Below are 18,151 nucleotides of genomic sequence, written 5' to 3'. Positions count from 1 at the left end.
AGGTGGAATTGGGGATCTGATTATTTAGCAGTGCAGTCATTTATCAGGTCACAGTTAAGCAGCTGCTGCAAGTTATGTTTTTGTTAGCAGTTGTATTAATAATTTGCTCTATATTCTTTTTAGCCTTCTGACTCATCAGCAATGAACCTGGAGTGACACTTGCTGCTGTTTTGCCTACTTATAAATTGTTTTAAAATACTAATCTGCACTTTTCCTGGGGATAAAGTGCAACCTTGTAGAGCTGTTGTATCAATATTTTACCTGTATTGTTTCATTTTTATTTTTTTTTTTTTGTCTTTTAGGGACTGAGGCTTCTGTAGTGGCGGTGGTGACCCCTGGTGGCGGTGTCTTGTCTTGTGTGTTTTGTTGGAGCACCTTTTCTTTCTTTGTTTGCTGTGTTTTTGTAGTGTCCAGGGTGGTCCCCTTTTTCTGCACTGGATGTTGTCCCTTCCCTCACTACCTCCCCCATTGGTAAGCCTCAGTTTCCTTTGAAATTTAAACATTTTATTATAATAAATCTTGTCAAATACATTCACTGTTTTGACCATTCAATTTGAGATCATTAGAAATTTAGACAACATATTGAAGTTTAATAAATTTTTGTAGAACCTTCTGACTCTCGTCTCCTCCTTTCCAGCAGAACTTACCTGTGTCCTTATTACATCACATTTTCCTGGAGTTATTCCAGGTGGCGTTGTTGGTCATTGTAACATTTTGTATTCTATATTTGGGTTCATAATAAGAAAATCCAACCCCAGGTTGCCACATAAAGAATGTTTAGTATTTTTGGGTTCCATCCAGATTCATATAGTGCCTAATCACTTTTTGTGCCTCTGGTTCCTCTTTTCCTGTAATGACTCCTTTTCTTTTAGTTGTCTCCTTATAGCGCATCTTCAAACAGCCTCTGCCTTTTTTAGAGCTTATTTTGTACTATACATTTTTTATTAAACACATTAAACAAGATAAATAAAATGTAAAATCAACAAATGGCAAAAAAAAAATACGCAATAAATAACATTTATTGTCCACCAGAGGGCTCTGCCTCTTGTATTGAGGCCTTTCAGATTCCAGCTGCAGACTTCAATTCCCAGAATGCTTTGCTCCAACCTGCCTGCTAGCATGACTTCCATCCTTCCATAGCAGCAGACGAAGAGGAAACGGATGACTTATCCGCGTCTCCGAGCCTGAAATCAGCCGCAAAAACACATCCGACTTTTTTATCCAGAGAACATTAAATCCTGTCTGAGCGTCTAGAACAGGTAAGACTTGTGACGGAGTCGAATATTAGATTTAAAGAAAACCGGGAGGAAGCTCTCTTGCTAGCTAGTTGTCAAATGAACAGTGAAGCAGGTAAAAACGGCCTGAGAGCTGCTCAGTGGTCGTTAATCTCCTTTATCTGTTTATTTTGTCGCTTTTTGTTTTCCTACCTGGCCAGATGACTCGGATGACCGTTTAAAGGGACATTCCGAAGTGTTGTGTTTTAGAGGCCTTGTCAGCTTGTTTATATCCGTCAGCTGCTGAAGATGTAAACAAACCTAATTTTTAAACCTGATCTAAAATATCTGGCTCTGTATAGACTTTCAAAGAGTTTGTTTACATGAATACTGAAATCAGTTTTAATTATATAATCTGTTCCCTCCCAGTAAAAATGTTTTACAAGGTTCTGGTGAAGCAGGCGTGTCCAGACACATCCTGGAAGGCTGAGGCGTGATATAACGTTAATATATTTAATCTTAATTTATTTAAACTTTACAATTATGTTGAAGTTTGAAGCTCTTGAGGTCATGTAGCTACAGCCCTGTGGATGATTTTGTCTGGCCCATCAGTCCACAAGAATATAGCAAATTTAAATTAGAGACTTTTATGGACAAATATTTTTTGTATCCAGTCAGTATTTCTCTTCAATTGTTTTTTGTTTTTTTTTTTTTTTCTTTGGGGGGAAAAAAAGAGGAAAATAACCGCTCCACAAAGTTGTAAAAATATTTACCTGTCATTTAAAACAGCAACTGTTCAAGATTGTGTTCATATTTTGGATCAACAATGATTTACAGCTTCCTTTACTACAACGTTTTGGCTACTATGCTTTATTAAAATATTGTCTATTTTGTATAGTATTGAAGAGATAAAAATAGTCAATTTCTTAAATCTTTTCAGTTTTAATAATTTTTAGAAAAATAACATTTTGGCCCTAATGTCACAAAGTTTGGACACCACCATGTTATATTATTTCTCTGGCATTCAATAGAAAACTCTTAAGGTAATAAAAGTAAAACTCGGTGCTGTTGTACTTGTTGTGTTTCAGTCTTTTTGCGTTCTTCCTCCTCCATCCAGTTATTTTCATGTTTTTCTGACGATCCGGTTTTCTTCCTGACGTTGAAGTAGCTGCTTGATCAAACCAGTTACACCTGCACCACCATCATCCTCACTGGGATCATTTCCTCCTTAAATGTTTTAGATCAGTTTGCTTTAGTGCAGCGTTCCAGCAGTCTGAGGTTATTCAGTCGTCACCAGAACGAGTCTAAACTCTTTCAACTCCAATGTTTTTTGTTTTGCTTGTATAAATCTCTATGAGCTTCTGCTCACACTTTTATATGCTCTTACTGCTTTTGGCTATGATGGTAGAAGTTTTCTTTGACAATTTCCTTCAGTCTGTCTGAAACCAGCACCTCTGGGTAAGGTGCAATTTGGAGGTGTGTGTTGCTTGTCACACACATTTCCTGACTCTTCTCAAAAGCTGCTATAAAAAAATAAATCAAAAAAATGTTTGACTTGTTTATTATTAATGTTCCTAAAAACTTTTTTTTTCTTTCAAAAAGTTCACATTTATTATGTTGTGCAAAAATAACATGGAAATAAATATCTGTGCTTCAGTCTGTATTTTCTAGCTCTGCAAGTCGTTTTTATCAACCGACCTGCAACTGAAACGTTTATTTCCCACAAAAGCTCAGCACGTGTTTTAAGACTGAATACAGCCACAAATGAGAAGTTTGAGGTCATATTTCCTGTCAGTAGAAACGAATTCATCACATGAATTCATTAAAACACTGGGGAATATTTAATTAGGTCATCAGATGCTGGGAAAGCTGCTTACCTTTTCTTTTTCTGAACTTTTGTCCCTTAGACACTCAAATTATCTGAGAACGTTAGAATAAAAGAGCCCAGCTGTGATACTTTGCTAAATTTATATTTTAAAAGTAAAACTGCCTGAAATGTTGGTGTCAAACCTCAACGGCTCATATTGCAGCTTTAATCAACCCTAGCTGAGCAACTTGGATCCATAATATTGATTTATTTTCTCTTAAATTAATAATGAATTTTGTTGGCCATGTCAGAGTTAAACCGGTTAAAACGTAACGATGCTTTGCGGGTTGAGAGGGAAGTGAAGAGGAAGCTGCAAACTGACTGTTCATAATGTGAGAGAAAATCAGCCTGTGGACTTAAAACCGTTTTATTGCCCCGGTTTTATCTGACCGGCTCAAACTCTGGGTTTGGTTTCATGCAGATCTCGTCAGGTTTTGTGTTTTATTTCTATTTTAGGACTTTAAAAGTCTTAGTATTCTTAATTATGCAAAAACAAAAAATTGAAACTTTTGTCTCAGATTTTGTGAAAAATGTGGATTTTGTGAACCTGAAGGAAACATCATCAGCAAAACACTGTTGGAGTTTGAAACATGTTTCTTGTTACTTTGTATGAAAACTACTAACAGTAAATGGAAATGTACAGTTAGTTTCACTTCCCTAAGGCGCTGAGCAAATACAGCAGAGGAGTTACGGCTCTATTAATAGCTTCCTGAGTCACAGGAAAAGATGTAAAATATAAATATTCTAGTTAAACTCAGTAAAACTGCAGATTGAGAGTTTGCGGAAATTGCTGTTAAAGGCCATATTTATTTAAGGTTAATTTAAATGGCAGACAAACATTACCTGAGGTAAAACAGTAGCTATGATTGCTGTATTGGGTTTCTGAATAACTTTAAAATATTAAATTGAAGAAATGAGTCACTAGTTTTAGGCAGAGTAGTGAAAAGAGCAACATGAGAACAGCAGCAGCTTTTATTTTGAAAAAGAAGCTGCTTTTACTCCAGAAATTCACATTTTAAGCTTTTTGCTGCTGAACAATTTTTACAGCAGTCACACTGCTATTTAATGAGTCTTTAATTTTAGTAAGAAGTTAGTTTAAAGGACTGAACTGTAAAGTTTGAAATATTCAAAAATATTTATGTTACATTCAAAGATATTGCATGTTTATTAATTTTCATATTATATAACTCAAACAGAACCTGATTAGTAACATTTGTTTGAGGGAAATGCACATCAATGGTTTTAAGTAAGTTTTCAAGCAGAACTGCAGAAAAACCTCTGACCTGACAGGTGATGTTTTGTTTCTTTTCTATCTCAGAGCTGCAGTGGTTAGCTAAATGTTTCTAAATTTAAGATTATCTTGAGACGAGATAAAATATTTGAACATTTTGCCTTTTTCTGAGTTGATCTTTTTTTAAGACTAAATATCTGTAATTGTCCCTAAAGATGATCTACTGTTTCTCTCTTCTGTTTGGACATGTTTGGTTTTGTTTGTGGTTCCTAATCAAACCGAGTTTAACGGGCTCTCAGTTATACAAACACCAAGAATCTTTCAGTATTTCATCTCAGAAAGACGGATACGAACTGCAGGTAGTTTTTTTTTAGCATATACACGTAATTGTCATTTGTATTAAAATGTAAATGTATCTTCTGGTTATCACTGAAATGACTAAAAGAAAACATGTTATAGAGTATGGAAGGGGACCAAGGACACGTCCCTGTGGTGCACCACAACTCAGCTGAACTATGAAGAATTTAAATGTATACTCAGGCATTAAACAAATAAATAAAAAATGTGTATTCTTCCAGATGCTGTGATGCCGTTTTCCTCCACAGTTTGACTGCAAACGGCCACATGACCCAGCGCTGCGGCCTGTGAGAACGCCGTTCTGAGTAGTGGGCGGGGCCTGTCCTGTCTGGGGGCGGGGCCAGCGATGGACAGCAGGTGCAGCAGCGTCGACTCGCGGCTGACCGGCAGAGGGCCGAGCTCGGTCAGCAGCACGCCGCTGTCTGCCCGGGTGGAGACGTACGAAGCCGGGGAGAAGAAATGCATCTCAGACGTTCGGAGGACATTCTGCCTCTTCGTCACCTTTGACCTCTTGTTCATCACTCTGCTCTGGATTATTGAGCTAAACGTAAGACAAGTGTTTTTGCACTGCATGTCGGTAGCACTGCATGTCCTAAAATAACTATTTTGTTGCTTTTGAGCAATAACTTTCCAGAGAAACTTTAACATATTTAAAACTGAAGCTTAAATTTTATCCAGTTGAACTGGAGTTAATTATTGACTCCCAGAAGAAAAGACGGTATTGAGATAAATGATAATATTGTTGTTTTAAGATCATTTTCAAGTAATATAATGGTAATGGCATAATAATACAAGAACATGGTCTTAAATATCATTTTAAATATTCAAAATAAATAAACAGAAACGGCAAATAAAAATAATTATGAAGTTTCTGTAAACCAAATTATCCTTCAGAAAAAAGGAGCTGAATGAGACCAAAGCTCAGAACTGAAGACGTTTGTCAGTTTTTGGTTGAGAAAAAAAAATTATCATGCAATTAATTGATTTATTGCTTATTGTGACAGGCCTACTTTGTTGTTGTGCAGCAAAAAATTTCAAAGCTTCTTAATGTGAAACAAATTGAAGAATCACTGGTTGTAAGTGATCCTGCAGCTGAACTTTGAAAAACTGAAGCGAACGATCAAAGCTCAGTCCTCTGCTGTTTTCCAAAATGGCTCCATGCAAATTTTATGTCGTCTGAAACACATAAAACCTTCAGAGTCGAAGTCATAGAAGTCCACGACGTGCAAAAAGGTCAGTTTATGTAATTCATTTTAGTATTTACTTACTAAAATGACTTTGTCATTTAGTAGGTAAATACTTTACTGGACACACATCCAGGAACAGGCTGAGTTACTGTCTGGTTTATAGCTTCGCTGTAATAAACTGCAGGTTGGTCGTCTGACTGCAGCTGGGTAGAAGGAGGTCAGGGTTTCTGCGGAGGAGCAGATCAAGGCCAGGCTTCTGCTCAGATTGAGGAAATGTTTGGTTTTTTGGTCAGACTCTTAAAAAGATCCAGTTACAGCTGGTTCAACCTCCAACACTGAAAATACACAAAATGACTTCTTTTTTTGATTTGTTTGGATGTCAGCAGTGACTCATCAGACAGAAGTGAATTTACTTCTGTCATAAACAGTTTTAGTGACTTTCTGACCTGCTACTTCCTCTTCAGCAGCTGAAGGGCAGCGCAGCTGGTGGCTCTGCTGCCCTGCAGCAGGAAGGTTCTGGGTTCAAATCCCAGCCTACTGTTTGCACTTCCCCTCTGGGTACTCCAGCTTCCTCCCATGGTTCAAAACACTCAGAGCAGAAATTAAACCAAAACTGTACAAAATAAATGTAGATTTTACATTAAAAAATGCTTAAAACTGCTTTGTCTAAAAATGTTTTACCCAGAGCTCGTTTTCACTTCACCTGCTTCAAATTCCCTAAAAAAAATGTAAATAAAACTAAAATCTTTCCAACGTTTTGCTTTCCAAGTTTTAACTGGTTAATCTGAAAAATAATCCTCATATCAGCCCTACGCTGTCAGCGTTACGCCATGCTGCTGTTAGAAATATTATTTTATCTGCAGATTCATCTTTTGCTACAGATGATTAAGAGTAAACGAAAGGAATGTTTTGTTATTGTATTTTAGGCAATAACATGAATTTCTTATTGAAAGAAATATATTTATTTGCATGTTTTAATGTATTTCTAATATTGTATGAAAAGACAGGTGGTTTAATTAAAAATCTGCAGAATTATCGATTTATGGTCTGAATGCTCTTCAGTAATCGTTAGTTTCAGCTGTAGATGAAAACATTTCCTCTGCTTTGAAAAGCTGTGAACTTTAAAATACTTTTACTATTAAACATGTTTATCATAGTTTCTAGTTAGTGCTGGTTAACTTTGAGCAATGCTTTTGGTTGGAGCCAAACGTTTACATGTAATATGATGAAAATATGAAGAGTATTTAATAATTTAACATGATTTTATTGACCAAAGGTTTCCGTTTCTCCCGCTGCAGGTGAGCGGAGGCGTTCAGGTGCAGCTGGAGAAGGAAGTGCTGCACTACGACTACCATGCCTCTTTCTTTGACATTTTTGTAAGACCGTCTCTAGTTTTTCTTTCATCATCTTTTATTCCATGTTTAATCTGAATTTAGTCTGAGCGGCTCCTTGTTTCCAGCTGCTGGCCGTCTTCAGGTTTGCAGCTCTCATCCTGGCCTACGCCATCTGCAAGCTGCGTCACTGGTGGGCCGTCGCTGTGAGTGTTTCTGCCTTTAAGCCCATTTTTCATCCTTTATTTAAATTAGAACAGAATCAGATTATTTTACAAAAATATATGGATAAAAGATCCAAACAAACTAAGTACAACTTTGGTTTTTCAGCCACATCTTAAAGGAAGTAAGGATGTTTATGGTCTTTGTCTAGTTTTGTGTTTCATATTTTCTATATTTGTTTATTTTATTGAATTAATTTTAAGTTCCTGGAAAAAGCTTGAAGGATTCATGTAGATTTTACAGACTGTGTGTTTTTGTCATTGTGCAGATAACCACTGCTGTCAGCTGTGCTTTCCTGATTGTTAAAGTCATTTTATCAAAGGTGAGAGGAAGAATAAAGCTGCTGCTGCTGCTGATCCAAAACTTCATGCACATATTTTTAGAAAGAATTTATCAGATATAATTACAATATCAGGTTTAATAAAGAGTCTGTTTCTGTTATAATCTGCTAAACTCTGCTGAACATGGGACTTATTTCACTTTTTACCAATGACCATTTACAAACATAAAAAACTAAAATCCTGGACCTTAAAGTGAGATTAGCTCAGACAAATCTGAATCTTCCACATTTTATAAAGCAGCTTATAAGTTTGTCCAGATGCTAAGCTAACAGCTAAGTAGCATTTTGCATCAGTGCTGATTTAGAAGCCAAAATTAATTGTTTTAAATTTTGTGGAACTTTCCGATGATAAAACCATCAAATCATCTGGATTTTATGATGAATATTAAAAAAACTCAGAAAATGTGTGAAGTTGAGTTTAAAAAATGCAGTAAATTGAATTCCTGATAAACGGTTTGTTGGTGTGTTTGTGGGCGCAGCTGCTCCTGCAGGGCGCCTTCGGTTACCTGCTGCCCATCGTCTCCTTCATCCTGGCCTGGATCGAAACCTGGCTGCTGGACTTCAAGGTTCTGCCGCAGGAGAACGAGGACGAAAGCCGTGAGTCTGCCGGTCAGATGAACAACCATACATGAACTCCAGGTCAGACCTGCTGACGACGTTTGTCCCGTCTGCAGGATATCAGTCGTTCCTGGACGCCGTGGAGCGCGCCCCTCTCATGGGTCCTGGTCCTCTATCCGACGGGCAGTTTTACTCTCCACCCGAGTCTCTAGCAGGTCACTTATCCTAACTAACATTTACTTCTGACCTTTACAGAGAAAAGAACCAGAACTTTTCCTGAATGTGGTTGTGTTTCTGTTAAATCTGTTTGGATCGTTTTCTGTCCTGCTTTCAGACTCTGATGAAGATCTGGAGTATAAACACGATCCAGAAAAATGCCTGATCCAGAAAGTCTCCTAACAGGTAGAAAACACTTCCTGCTGCAGATAAAGTGTCTCTGATGTTGAGCTGTGTGGGAGTTTCAGTTAAAGATGAACAAAAACAGCAGCAAAAATACAGATTTAAGATGTTAAGAAGGAGGATTAAAAGTTCAAAACAAGAAAAATAATAGCTGGACGATGTTTGATTACAAATTACTGAGGTTTACTCAGATCATGCAGCAGAGAGAGACCTCTAGTGGTGAGAACAGCACAGTGTGCCTAAAGCTGTCGTAGCCACATTTTTACCAATTTAAAATGCAGTTTGTTTTTTTTCCATGTAATATCTTAATGCATCAAATTGGTCCGTTTTTTAGAGATCAGATTGTTGCAGGTTCTTAGATTTAACTTTAAAGTCAATAGAGCCAATTTTGCAAAATAACGCAGATTTTCTAAAAATGTTTCATTTTGAAACTGAAATGTTACTATTTTCAGATCTGAGTTTCTGAAGTTAGAATAAATAGGTTTGAAGTTAAAACACATTGATTAACTTTTGTTCTCCTATTGAGCCAAACGGAGCGCCGGGCGGACGGACAGACAGAAAAATGGTCGGACATGGTCACCGTGAAGTCTAAAGTATGACGACAAGAGTGACGACTGCGAATTCTTTGAGTAAAGCTACATTTAGTCTGCCTCGCTCTGTGTCAACGCAGATCCCTACTTTGTTGATTTAACATAAAATTTGTGTTCAGCTGAATCTCCTGAGTTCAGGATGAAGAAGTCATTTTATTTCTGTCCACATGCAGCAGTGAAACATCAGGAGTTTCAGCTTTTCTACAAACATTCTGATGCAAAAAGTGACAAACTTGATGTTCATGTTTATCACAGGAGACATTCAGAGCTGGGAGATGATTTGGTTTACAGAGGCAGGTTTAAATCAGAGTTTTACAAAGTGGGCGGCCGCCAGGGGGCGCCAGAGGATCCTCAGCAAGTTGGAGGGAAAAAAGGAATCCAGTAAATTTAAAATCCTAAATATACAGTTTTTTAATAGTCATTATTGTAAAATTTAAGTTAAGATAACTTGTCGAAGATGGAGAAGGAGGATAAGAATAACTTTTATTGTCCCAAGGAAGGAGAAAGTCAGTAAAACGTTATTTCTTATGTTCATGTTTATGATTGGCTGCCAGTCAAATTTATCAAGTAGTTTTAACCTCAAGCCAGAAATAGAAAACATTTGACAAAAAAAAACAAACAAAAAAAAGACCGTTCTGCTTTCCTATGAAAAGACGGGTTTGTGGTGGGAAAGATTATCTGGTCATTTATTCGACATCAGATTAATAAAGTCATAATAAATAAAACCTGATGAAAATGTTCCACCACAGAACTCATTACCAACTAAAATCAGAAAAGTTTAGTACTTTAGACTGATTATTGATGTATTTTTAAGCTTAAATGTATTAAATTGCTGAAAAGCTGCTTGAGTTTGACCTGGTGAAAGGTTAAAGTTCACTGGTTTGTTCTGCAGGTTCCTGAAGACGTTCTGCTCCTCTGGACCTTCGGTTAAACTTCGGCCTTCTGCTTTCAGCCGTTTTCTGTTTTTGGACCTTTTGAGGGAATTCATTTTTATACAAAATGCACTTAAAGTTTGGTTGAACAAAAAGATCATTTTTCTGTTTTTAAAAAGAACTTTTTCAGATTTCAACCATGATTCACGTTTTGCTTTACATGTTTTTGGACACCTTGTCTTAAACTTACACCATGTTTACTGTAATATTTGGTTGTTTTGATTTTACTGTGACATAAATCCTGTGATTCGATGAAGGAACGTGTGACGGAGCAGTTTGAAGTCTGAACGAGCAGATCACTGATTTAGAGAGACTGAATTAAAGTATTTAAGGGAAAATGAGCCACAGGAAGGATCCTGCACTGTATGTATCATATATATCATATTAAACTGCTTTTAAAAGCTGCTGTAGGAGGAGGAAAGTCAAACGATGTAATTATAGCCGTCCTGATGCATGTCATCCGAACCGTTTGGTTTTCATGGAAAGCTTGTCTGTAAAATGGAACCAATAAAAAGTGAAACCTTGTTTCCTTTTGCTCTTGTTAGGATCTAATGTGGGACTTTTTAGGTGAAACAATTTCCTGACTTTGAAACAAGAATAGCATGTTCTTTTGTGTTTCCCATTTTGAAGAGTGGTAAGAAAACTCAGTGAAACAGGAAGTCATTGAGTTTTAGATAATTGTTTCCAAATACAGGGTCATTTTTTCCCCCAAATTAATTTTCACACATTTTTAAGGGACTTTAAGACTTTAATACAGGGTAGATGTTTTAAGGACTTTAAAATAATCAAATAAAAAGTGGTTTTCTGTAATGTTTTATTCAGTGTGTCACATTTTTAATCAACAGAAGTCAAGAAGGCAGGTGAGAACATCCGCATCCTGCCTCAGCAGTGCTGCGTCAAAAACACTTTTCTCCAAAATAAATAGGATACTGACTTCTTAGAAGAAAAAAAAACTACTAGCCTACGTCTGATCCCAGATCAGTCTGGAAACGATGAGATGAACCAGAAACGACAGAGAGAAATCTGAGGACGTCTGAGGTGAAGAACGTAACGTTGTAAACCTTCAGGCTCGTCTTCAGAGATCAGAGTGAACCTTCATCCTGTGAGCGTCGTTTAAAAAATGAGACGTGAGCAGCAACAGTTTAAATACAGACGTGACAAAAGTTTCTATTTCCTGCTCTTTTCTACATGAAGACAGTCGTGCTGAACATTTTACTCCATTCTACTGGTTCTAAAGTGTTAACACTGAAACTAAGCATCAGGTTTATTTTTTCTTCTTTTACAGCTTTATGAGATGATCTCTGTCTGCGACAACGAACAAAAACGCTCCATCAGATCCGATGTGCTGAATGTAACATTCATCCTGCATCTGTGAATATGCATCAATGTTTGGATTCATTTTTCCTGCATTAAAATAAAACCAGAAACTATTTTTAATCCAGGCAGAGTGCTGAGCTCAGCAACAGTTTGCTCCAAAATAAAAAGTTTGAGGCATTTTGCAGATTTTTTGTTAAAATCTCAACCTGCAAAAATGAAAAGTGACACAGAAACAAGAATTTTAAACTAAACAATTTGCACAAAACATAAAATAGGTAATTCTAAAGAAATAAAAACCCTAAAGGAGCAATAAAATGGTGCAGATGCATGACGGCTGTTTCACAATGAGCAGCTGCAAACCATCAAAACAGCAGAAATTAAATAAATACATCAAAATTAATAGTTTTATGTCTAATTTTTAAAAATGCAAACAAAAAATTGAATTTAATTTAAACATTAAGACATGTTATGAAAATGATTAGAACAGACATTTTTATTTTTCAATAAGGTCAGGGAGAATCTAAATTTGTTTTTTGAAAATTATTGCTGTAAAAATGTGATTTCTAAGGGTAAAGTATGAATATCTGTTGATTGTCCTAACATTCAGTTATGGTCAAGAAAATCAGATTATTAATCAATAAAAAGCCTATTGCAAAATGTTCAAATAATGAGGAAGTAATCATCATTTTGAATATTTTATTTAAAGTATTTTTTGAGTTCTAAGTTTCTAAACCTTAATTAATAAACTGCAGTTTTCTGTTCTTCAGTTTAAAACTTGTATAAATGTCTGAATTATTATCAGAAGCTTCAGATTTAGATATTTATTTGCAGTTTTCTGTTTCAAAAGAGCTGGACTGAGTAAGGAATTTATAAATATTAAAAAATGCCTTTACAGCAGAAAAAAAACCAAACAGCAGTCTGCATCCTCCAACTGAAGCTTTTGTTTTTTAGACAAGCAAACTTCCAGATAAATTCAAATGTTAAATGTAAAACAGATTAGATGCAATTATGGTGATAATCTGGTGCTGCATCTCTGCCTGCAGTTCCCAAAGTGACCAGCAGGTGTCCCCAGAAAACACTATTTAGAGATTTGTGTTTTCAGAAAATTTTAGATGCTGATTTGCATTTTACAGAGAAAATACAGAAATTTAACTCATCTCATAAAGAAAAAATTTGTTCTAAATGTAAAAATCTTAAAATTTATGGTTGAGTTGTTCAGATTTCCTTAAATGTGGTACATTTAGTGGATCCAGTTCATTATGTTTCCACATAAAAAAGTCAACCGGTGCTGATATTTTAAGAGAGAATTACTTTTCAGATTCAGAAAGAAACATGTGACCATATATGATGTTTTAATTATCCTGCTAATGTAGGGATTGTACTCAATGCTGTGCCTTATTTAGGATTTGTAGAAAATGTTTGCAACTAATAAAATTAATCTATTTTTGAATGATTTACAACAAAAAAGAAAAAAAAATCAAAACATTAACCTTATCTGTGTGTTCACGAATCAATAACATATCAAATTAAATTTCAGTTTGGGCTCTGGTAAGGATGCTACCCTAGAGGCGTCTCTTCCAGGTGATTTTTAACTCTTTACCGTTTTTAAATCATCAGTTTCTGCTTGAAGACTTCATGATGGAAATCTCCATCATCTCTTTCAGGCAGACGGATCCAGACGGTTTTTACATCAGAAACACTGAAACATGTCGGAGGAATGTGCAGAGGAATGAGGTCCGGACTTTGTTCATGGTTCCTGTTTACACCTTCAGCAGGAGAGAGCCTGAGGAGCTTCCTGTTACAGCTGGGAACACTGGGATTCTGCTGTGGGAAGTGGGACTGGGCAGCGTGGAAAGGTCTCAGAGCTGCAGCTGCTAACCTGGAAATCTCTGCAGAACGTCCCTCCTTCCAGCCACAGAGGAAGATTCCTAAATCATTTCAGGCCGAATTTCTCTAAACTCTTTTAAAAAAACATATTTTAATTTTTACAGTTGTTAAAAAGCAGAATAGTTACTTTTATGACAGTAATTGCAACAAATCAGGTCCAGGCCAGAAATGTATTTTAGAGATCATATTAGATTTAAATTTGATTTTATGAGATAATATTCAGCAGAAACACGTGAATAAAATTCTGAACTTAAAGTTTTGCTGAACAAATATTAAGTCACCAGTGGTGGGCACTACAAGCTAAAGAGCTAGCTACGCTAACCCTAAAGCACTAATCATAAACATTAGTTCCACTAATGCTAGTCTGCTAAACTAACATTTAGAGGAAGCTAATGCTAATGCACTAAAGTCAATGACACAACGTAGCATAGCGCCCTCATCAGGATCACTGTTGAATAAACCTCTCACTCATGGTTTCAGTTTTATAGTTGCTGATTTTTGCGGTCAGATCCAACACAGGATATCTGCAGACTGTAAAGAGCTACAGTTCTTATTGCACACTTTCCATTTGCTCAAAAAAGTTTCAAGAAGAAAGAGGTGAGGAAAAGGAACCAATGTATAAATTATTTCAAAATAAGAGCATGTAGATAAACGTCTACATACATGAAGTTGATAAACAAAACTTCAATATAAAAGTTGAACATTATTCAATTGAACGTTTACAAAAACAGCCAAATAAATTAGGTTTAAAATTTATCCGGAAAAATTAATTTAGGGTAAGCTAAGTGCGCTAGCTCTGCTATTAGCGCATTAGCAGATTAGCGAAAGAGTGCCCACCACTGTCAGTTACTAATTTTAATATGTTTATAAGATTAAAACAAAACCCTGTGTACTGCGGCGCAGCTTGGCTCGCTGATTGCTTGAATTTCATTTTATTTTGGTCCTTGTACATTAATGAACGTATAATACTGTTATAAATATACTGGATTTAGCAAAATGCTGATTTCCATCTGTAGTCCCTCAGAGTGATGAAGCTTTTATTCACCCGATGAGCCCAAATAACGACTCTGTGGTTCTGCTGCGCAGCAGAAATCGGCCTGCAGGTGGCGATAAAGTTAAGCTACAGCAGGAATGGCGTGGCGGTGAGGCTGCATCTCAGTGGAGCTAAACCTATTCTGCGATCGCTAGCAGCGCTGGAGGTCATGAAGAGGTTTCTATATTTACTTCCCTCCAGAGGAGAGCAGTGAAGTACAGCGAACTGAGAATTCAATCTCGCTGTTTCACACCGTTTTCCGTTCACAGCTGAGAGACACAACTTGATTTGGAGCCACATGAAGATCAGCTGCTTGTTGTCAGTGCATCTGCTGCTGTTCTGTCTGAAATATCTCAGCTATTTCCTTCCTGGAACTGGAGGAGAAACGCTGCTCCTGTTCAGGTTGAGCTGCTTGCTGGGCTGCTGAGACGAACGGATGGATTGTACGGAGCAACAAAAGGCCCGACTGACCCGTTTAAAACATAAAAACAAACATAAAGCTGGACTCTAAACGCTGTTTTCACGTAGCACCATGCCATCGGTTTCCAGTTCCTAACACTGAATCATCCTGTATCACATTTCCAGGAGTTTTTTTTTTTTGTTTTGTTTTTTTTAAGACAAGGACGAACATCGCTCGCGTGACGGTGAAGAAACGAAGAAGAAGAAGAAGAAGAAGAAGAAGAAGAAGAAGAAGCAGACGGATGTGAGGAGAAAGCCGAGGTATCCGTCCGGGAGAGTCCTTCAGTCTGTCGGGGAGATTTCTGCTTGTTCATGTGAGGATTGAGGTGACAGAAGGCACGTGTAGCCAGGGCGCACTGCAAAGCTGGATCTTACTTTTGGTCTAGTTTCTACTGCAAATAATTCAGTACACTTTAAATAAGAGAAAACTAACTTAAAAATAATGTTTCAGCTAATAATATGAGCTTGCTTTAAGTCAAAAATTAATTAACATTGCAGAAAAAGTCCTAACTGGCAGATTATTTCACTTATAACAAAACATTTTTCCCATTTTATAAGTGAGATAATCTGCCAATAATCACTTTTTTCATCAGTATTAAGGAATTAAAACAAGCTCCTATGTCTTACTGATAAGTTACTTATAAGTTAGTTTTGTCTTATTTTAAATGCAATAAGATATTTGCTTTAGAAACTAGACTAAAAATGCCTGGTAAGATTTAGTGTTTTTGCAGTGTGGGGGCTTTATGAGCAGTGAACCGCCGTCCATCCAAACAGCCGACTGAGCTTTTCTCCGCGTCACAAAGAAATCTGCCCTCCAGCAGATTTTTATCTTTTTTTGTCAGAAAAGCTCAGAGCTTTCTGCTCACTAGAACATGTGAATGAATCTGGGCCTCCGGCGGTTTAAACCCGAACTGAGACGTGTTCCAGTGAGCAGGCCGGGGCCGGAGCCGGAGCCGGAGCCGGAGCCGGGGCCGCTGCAGTCGGACCCGCAGGGGGCGGGGGAGGAGTTATTGCTTTCAGCTCGTTGCCGGGGCAACTCTGCGTGCTGACGCCTCGGTTGAGGGCGTTAGCGGCGTGCGGCGCGGCCATGTCGGTGCGCGGGATGTTGACGGGGCAGGAGCGGGTGCGGGCGTGGCCCTTGTGGCCCCCCGGGTGGCACACGAGGCTTCCCACGGTGTCGACAGGCGACAGGTGGCGCTTCAGCCAGCGCTCCACCCGCTCCTCCCTGTACTTGATGGAGTACCAGGTGAGGAAGATGAAGAGGAAGCCGAGGAACTTGAGGCTGGCGGCCAGGCCGAAGTAGACGAAGCGCAGGGAGGTGACGTCGTACTCCCAGCAGGAGCCGTGAACGCCGCAGTCCTGCTGCCACAGCATGCAGGTGGTGTCGATGACGGCGCCGAAGTAGATGGGCGTCGGGATGTAGGCTGGGAGGAAGAGGAGGGAGAGGAAGATTCAGAAACGACTTTCAATTCAGAAACCAATTTTTCTTTTCAAACGGTCTACAGATTCTGTTTGACGAGACGAAAACACAGAAGCTGCGTTTAGTTGACCACATAACTGCGCAACTTGAAATTTTGAAAATAAATTCTCCTAATGGAAACACGCTAATTTCGTAAAAGTTCTCGTTTTTTTTAATAAAATGTTATGCCACCATGATGAAGTGGTTTAAAAGATGGTTTATTTCGCATGATCAACAACCAAATGTTACCACTGGTGCAAACCATGAAGAAGAAAACAGGAAGTGGTTGGATAATCATAGCATGCATGTTTTTAAAGTCTCATCAGATGGTCAAACTTATTCATGTGTGATTTTTACCTCTTACTTATTTCACAGAAATGCTACAATTGCAACACTGTTTTTTCACCATCAGAGGAATATTGACAAAGTTTTGCAAACATTTGTAAAGCAAAAGCAGCTTCTGTAAATAAAAAGATAATTTATTTAAATCTTTGTGTAACTGCCTGGCTTTTTTCTTAAATAAAAAATATCAAAGAATCATCTACAATTTAATTTTACAAAAAGATGAAGCAGACAAATTATTTTTTTAGCATTTTGAATTGATTCAGGATTTCCAGGATGAAGAATTGTTTTATTTATGTGAAGAGAAAACAGACCCGAAGTTTAACCAACAACCAAACACTGAGTTTGTTTCTGCTCACCAAGAGTCCTGAGGAGAACAAACTGCATCCCCAGGGCGAACGGCCGCTCCTGCTCTGCAACAGACCTGCAGCACAAAACACAAACACGCTCAGAAATGTAAAAATTAAGAGAAAAACAAGAAACAGCTGCAAAAACACACAATCTTACCAGTTTGTGTAAGATTGTGACACGTTATGTCACTTATTTTTCCATGTTGTATGTGAATAATTTGACAGTGAAACTAGTATTTTTTTCAATTGGTAACAAGGAATTACTGACTTAAATCAAGCTCCTGTATCTCGCTCGAGAGTTATGTGTGAGTTAGTTTTTTCTAAGCCATTTGCACGAGAAACTAGACAAAAATACTTGGCAAAATTTGTGTTTTTGCAGTTTACTGCAATATTTCACAGTCCCTTTTAAGGTGGTGGTTCCCACAATTTTTCCTTCCAAGTAACTTTCTATTAACATGGATGGAAGTTGATGTTTCTTGAAACCCAAAAGTTTTTTCGTTACGACCCCCTAGTGGCTACAAATGGTACAATGCTTCAGCATATTTCATATTTCATTGTAAAGTTCTTAGGTCAACTCTGTTGACCTAAGAACTTTAGGTCAGAAGCAGAAGAGAAAGCGAATTACCTGAGAGTGACGATGATGGCGGAGGGCTGGGCGCAGGCGGTGATGAGCGTGACGATGAAGAGGAAGATGAGGAAGGGGATGAGGGTGTTGCAGGTTCGGTCGCACTTCCCGGAAACGGCGTAGCCGTTCTCGTTCAGGTAGGTTTTGACGATGACGAGCTGCAGCTGGTTGCTGCCCTGACCGCTGGACGACGGCGTTATGACCTGGCGGCTCTGGACGCAGGCGCAGTCCGAGTAGTTCCTGATCTGAACGACACAACGACACGTCTGGAGGTTCAGATATCACGAGGAAACAAGACTGACGAGGTGTGGAGCAAGACACACAATCTGATGGTGGGAATAAATGTGGCATTCATGTTGGGTTTTAAAGATGACCTGTTATGTTTCCTTTGAATCCAAATAATCTGCTGCTGGCCACGCCCCCAAACTCAACTTTACACTCATGAAAATGG

The 18,151-nt window shown here is 37.9% G+C and overlaps 2 protein-coding genes across 3 annotated transcripts in view; one reads left to right on the top strand and one right to left on the bottom strand.

Annotated features, from left to right (window-relative positions):
• The first annotated feature begins 1,090 nt into the window (after positions 1-1,090).
• stard3nl (STARD3 N-terminal like) lies at positions 1,091-10,753 on the top strand. Of its 2 annotated transcripts, none has more exons than XM_015035327.1 (9): positions 1,091-1,259; positions 4,918-5,216; positions 7,155-7,232; positions 7,316-7,393; positions 7,678-7,731; positions 8,229-8,346; positions 8,424-8,522; positions 8,642-8,709; positions 10,189-10,753. In XM_015035327.1, the coding sequence occupies exons 2-8, from the start codon at positions 5,016-5,018 to the stop codon at positions 8,704-8,706; spliced, it is 693 nt and encodes a 230-aa protein (XP_014890813.1). In that variant the 5' UTR covers positions 1,091-1,259; positions 4,918-5,015; the 3' UTR covers positions 8,707-8,709; positions 10,189-10,753. The 2 variants fall into 2 exon arrangements, with proteins under 2 accessions (XP_014890813.1, XP_014890812.1); XM_015035326.1 differs by having other exon boundaries at positions 4,891-5,216.
• Positions 10,754-15,754: 5,001 nt separating this feature from the next.
• The window catches only part of LOC106949204 (solute carrier organic anion transporter family member 5A1-like), a 38,392-nt gene continuing 35,995 nt past the window's right edge, over positions 15,755-18,151 (bottom strand). The window contains exons 8-10 of the mRNA XM_015035325.1: positions 17,701-17,945; positions 17,085-17,149; positions 15,755-16,348 (exon numbers count right to left, since the gene is read on the bottom strand). Coding sequence (XP_014890811.1) covers positions 15,825-16,348; positions 17,085-17,149; positions 17,701-17,945 — 834 coding nt within the window. The 3' untranslated portion in view covers positions 15,755-15,824. The remainder of the gene's footprint in view (positions 16,349-17,084; positions 17,150-17,700; positions 17,946-18,151) is intronic.

The sequence above is a fragment of the Poecilia latipinna genome, unplaced genomic scaffold (genome assembly GCF_001443285.1).
Source record: "Poecilia latipinna isolate Pla-1442-1.1 unplaced genomic scaffold, P_latipinna-1.0 Scaffold331, whole genome shotgun sequence".
Classification (NCBI taxonomy): Eukaryota; Metazoa; Chordata; class Actinopteri; order Cyprinodontiformes; family Poeciliidae; genus Poecilia; species Poecilia latipinna.
This window is presented reverse-complemented; position numbering and strand designations above follow the sequence as displayed.

Coding starts and splice junctions, on each gene's coding strand:
- stard3nl (XM_015035327.1), top strand. CDS start 5,016: ATGGACAGCAGGTGCAGCAGCGTCGACTCGCGGCTGACCGGCAGAGGG. Junction 5,217..7,154: donor TCTGGATTATTGAGCTAAAC/GTAAGACAAGTG, acceptor CTCCCGCTGCAG/GTGAGCGGAGGCGTTCAGGT. Junction 7,233..7,315: donor CCTCTTTCTTTGACATTTTT/GTAAGACCGTCT, acceptor CCTTGTTTCCAG/CTGCTGGCCGTCTTCAGGTT.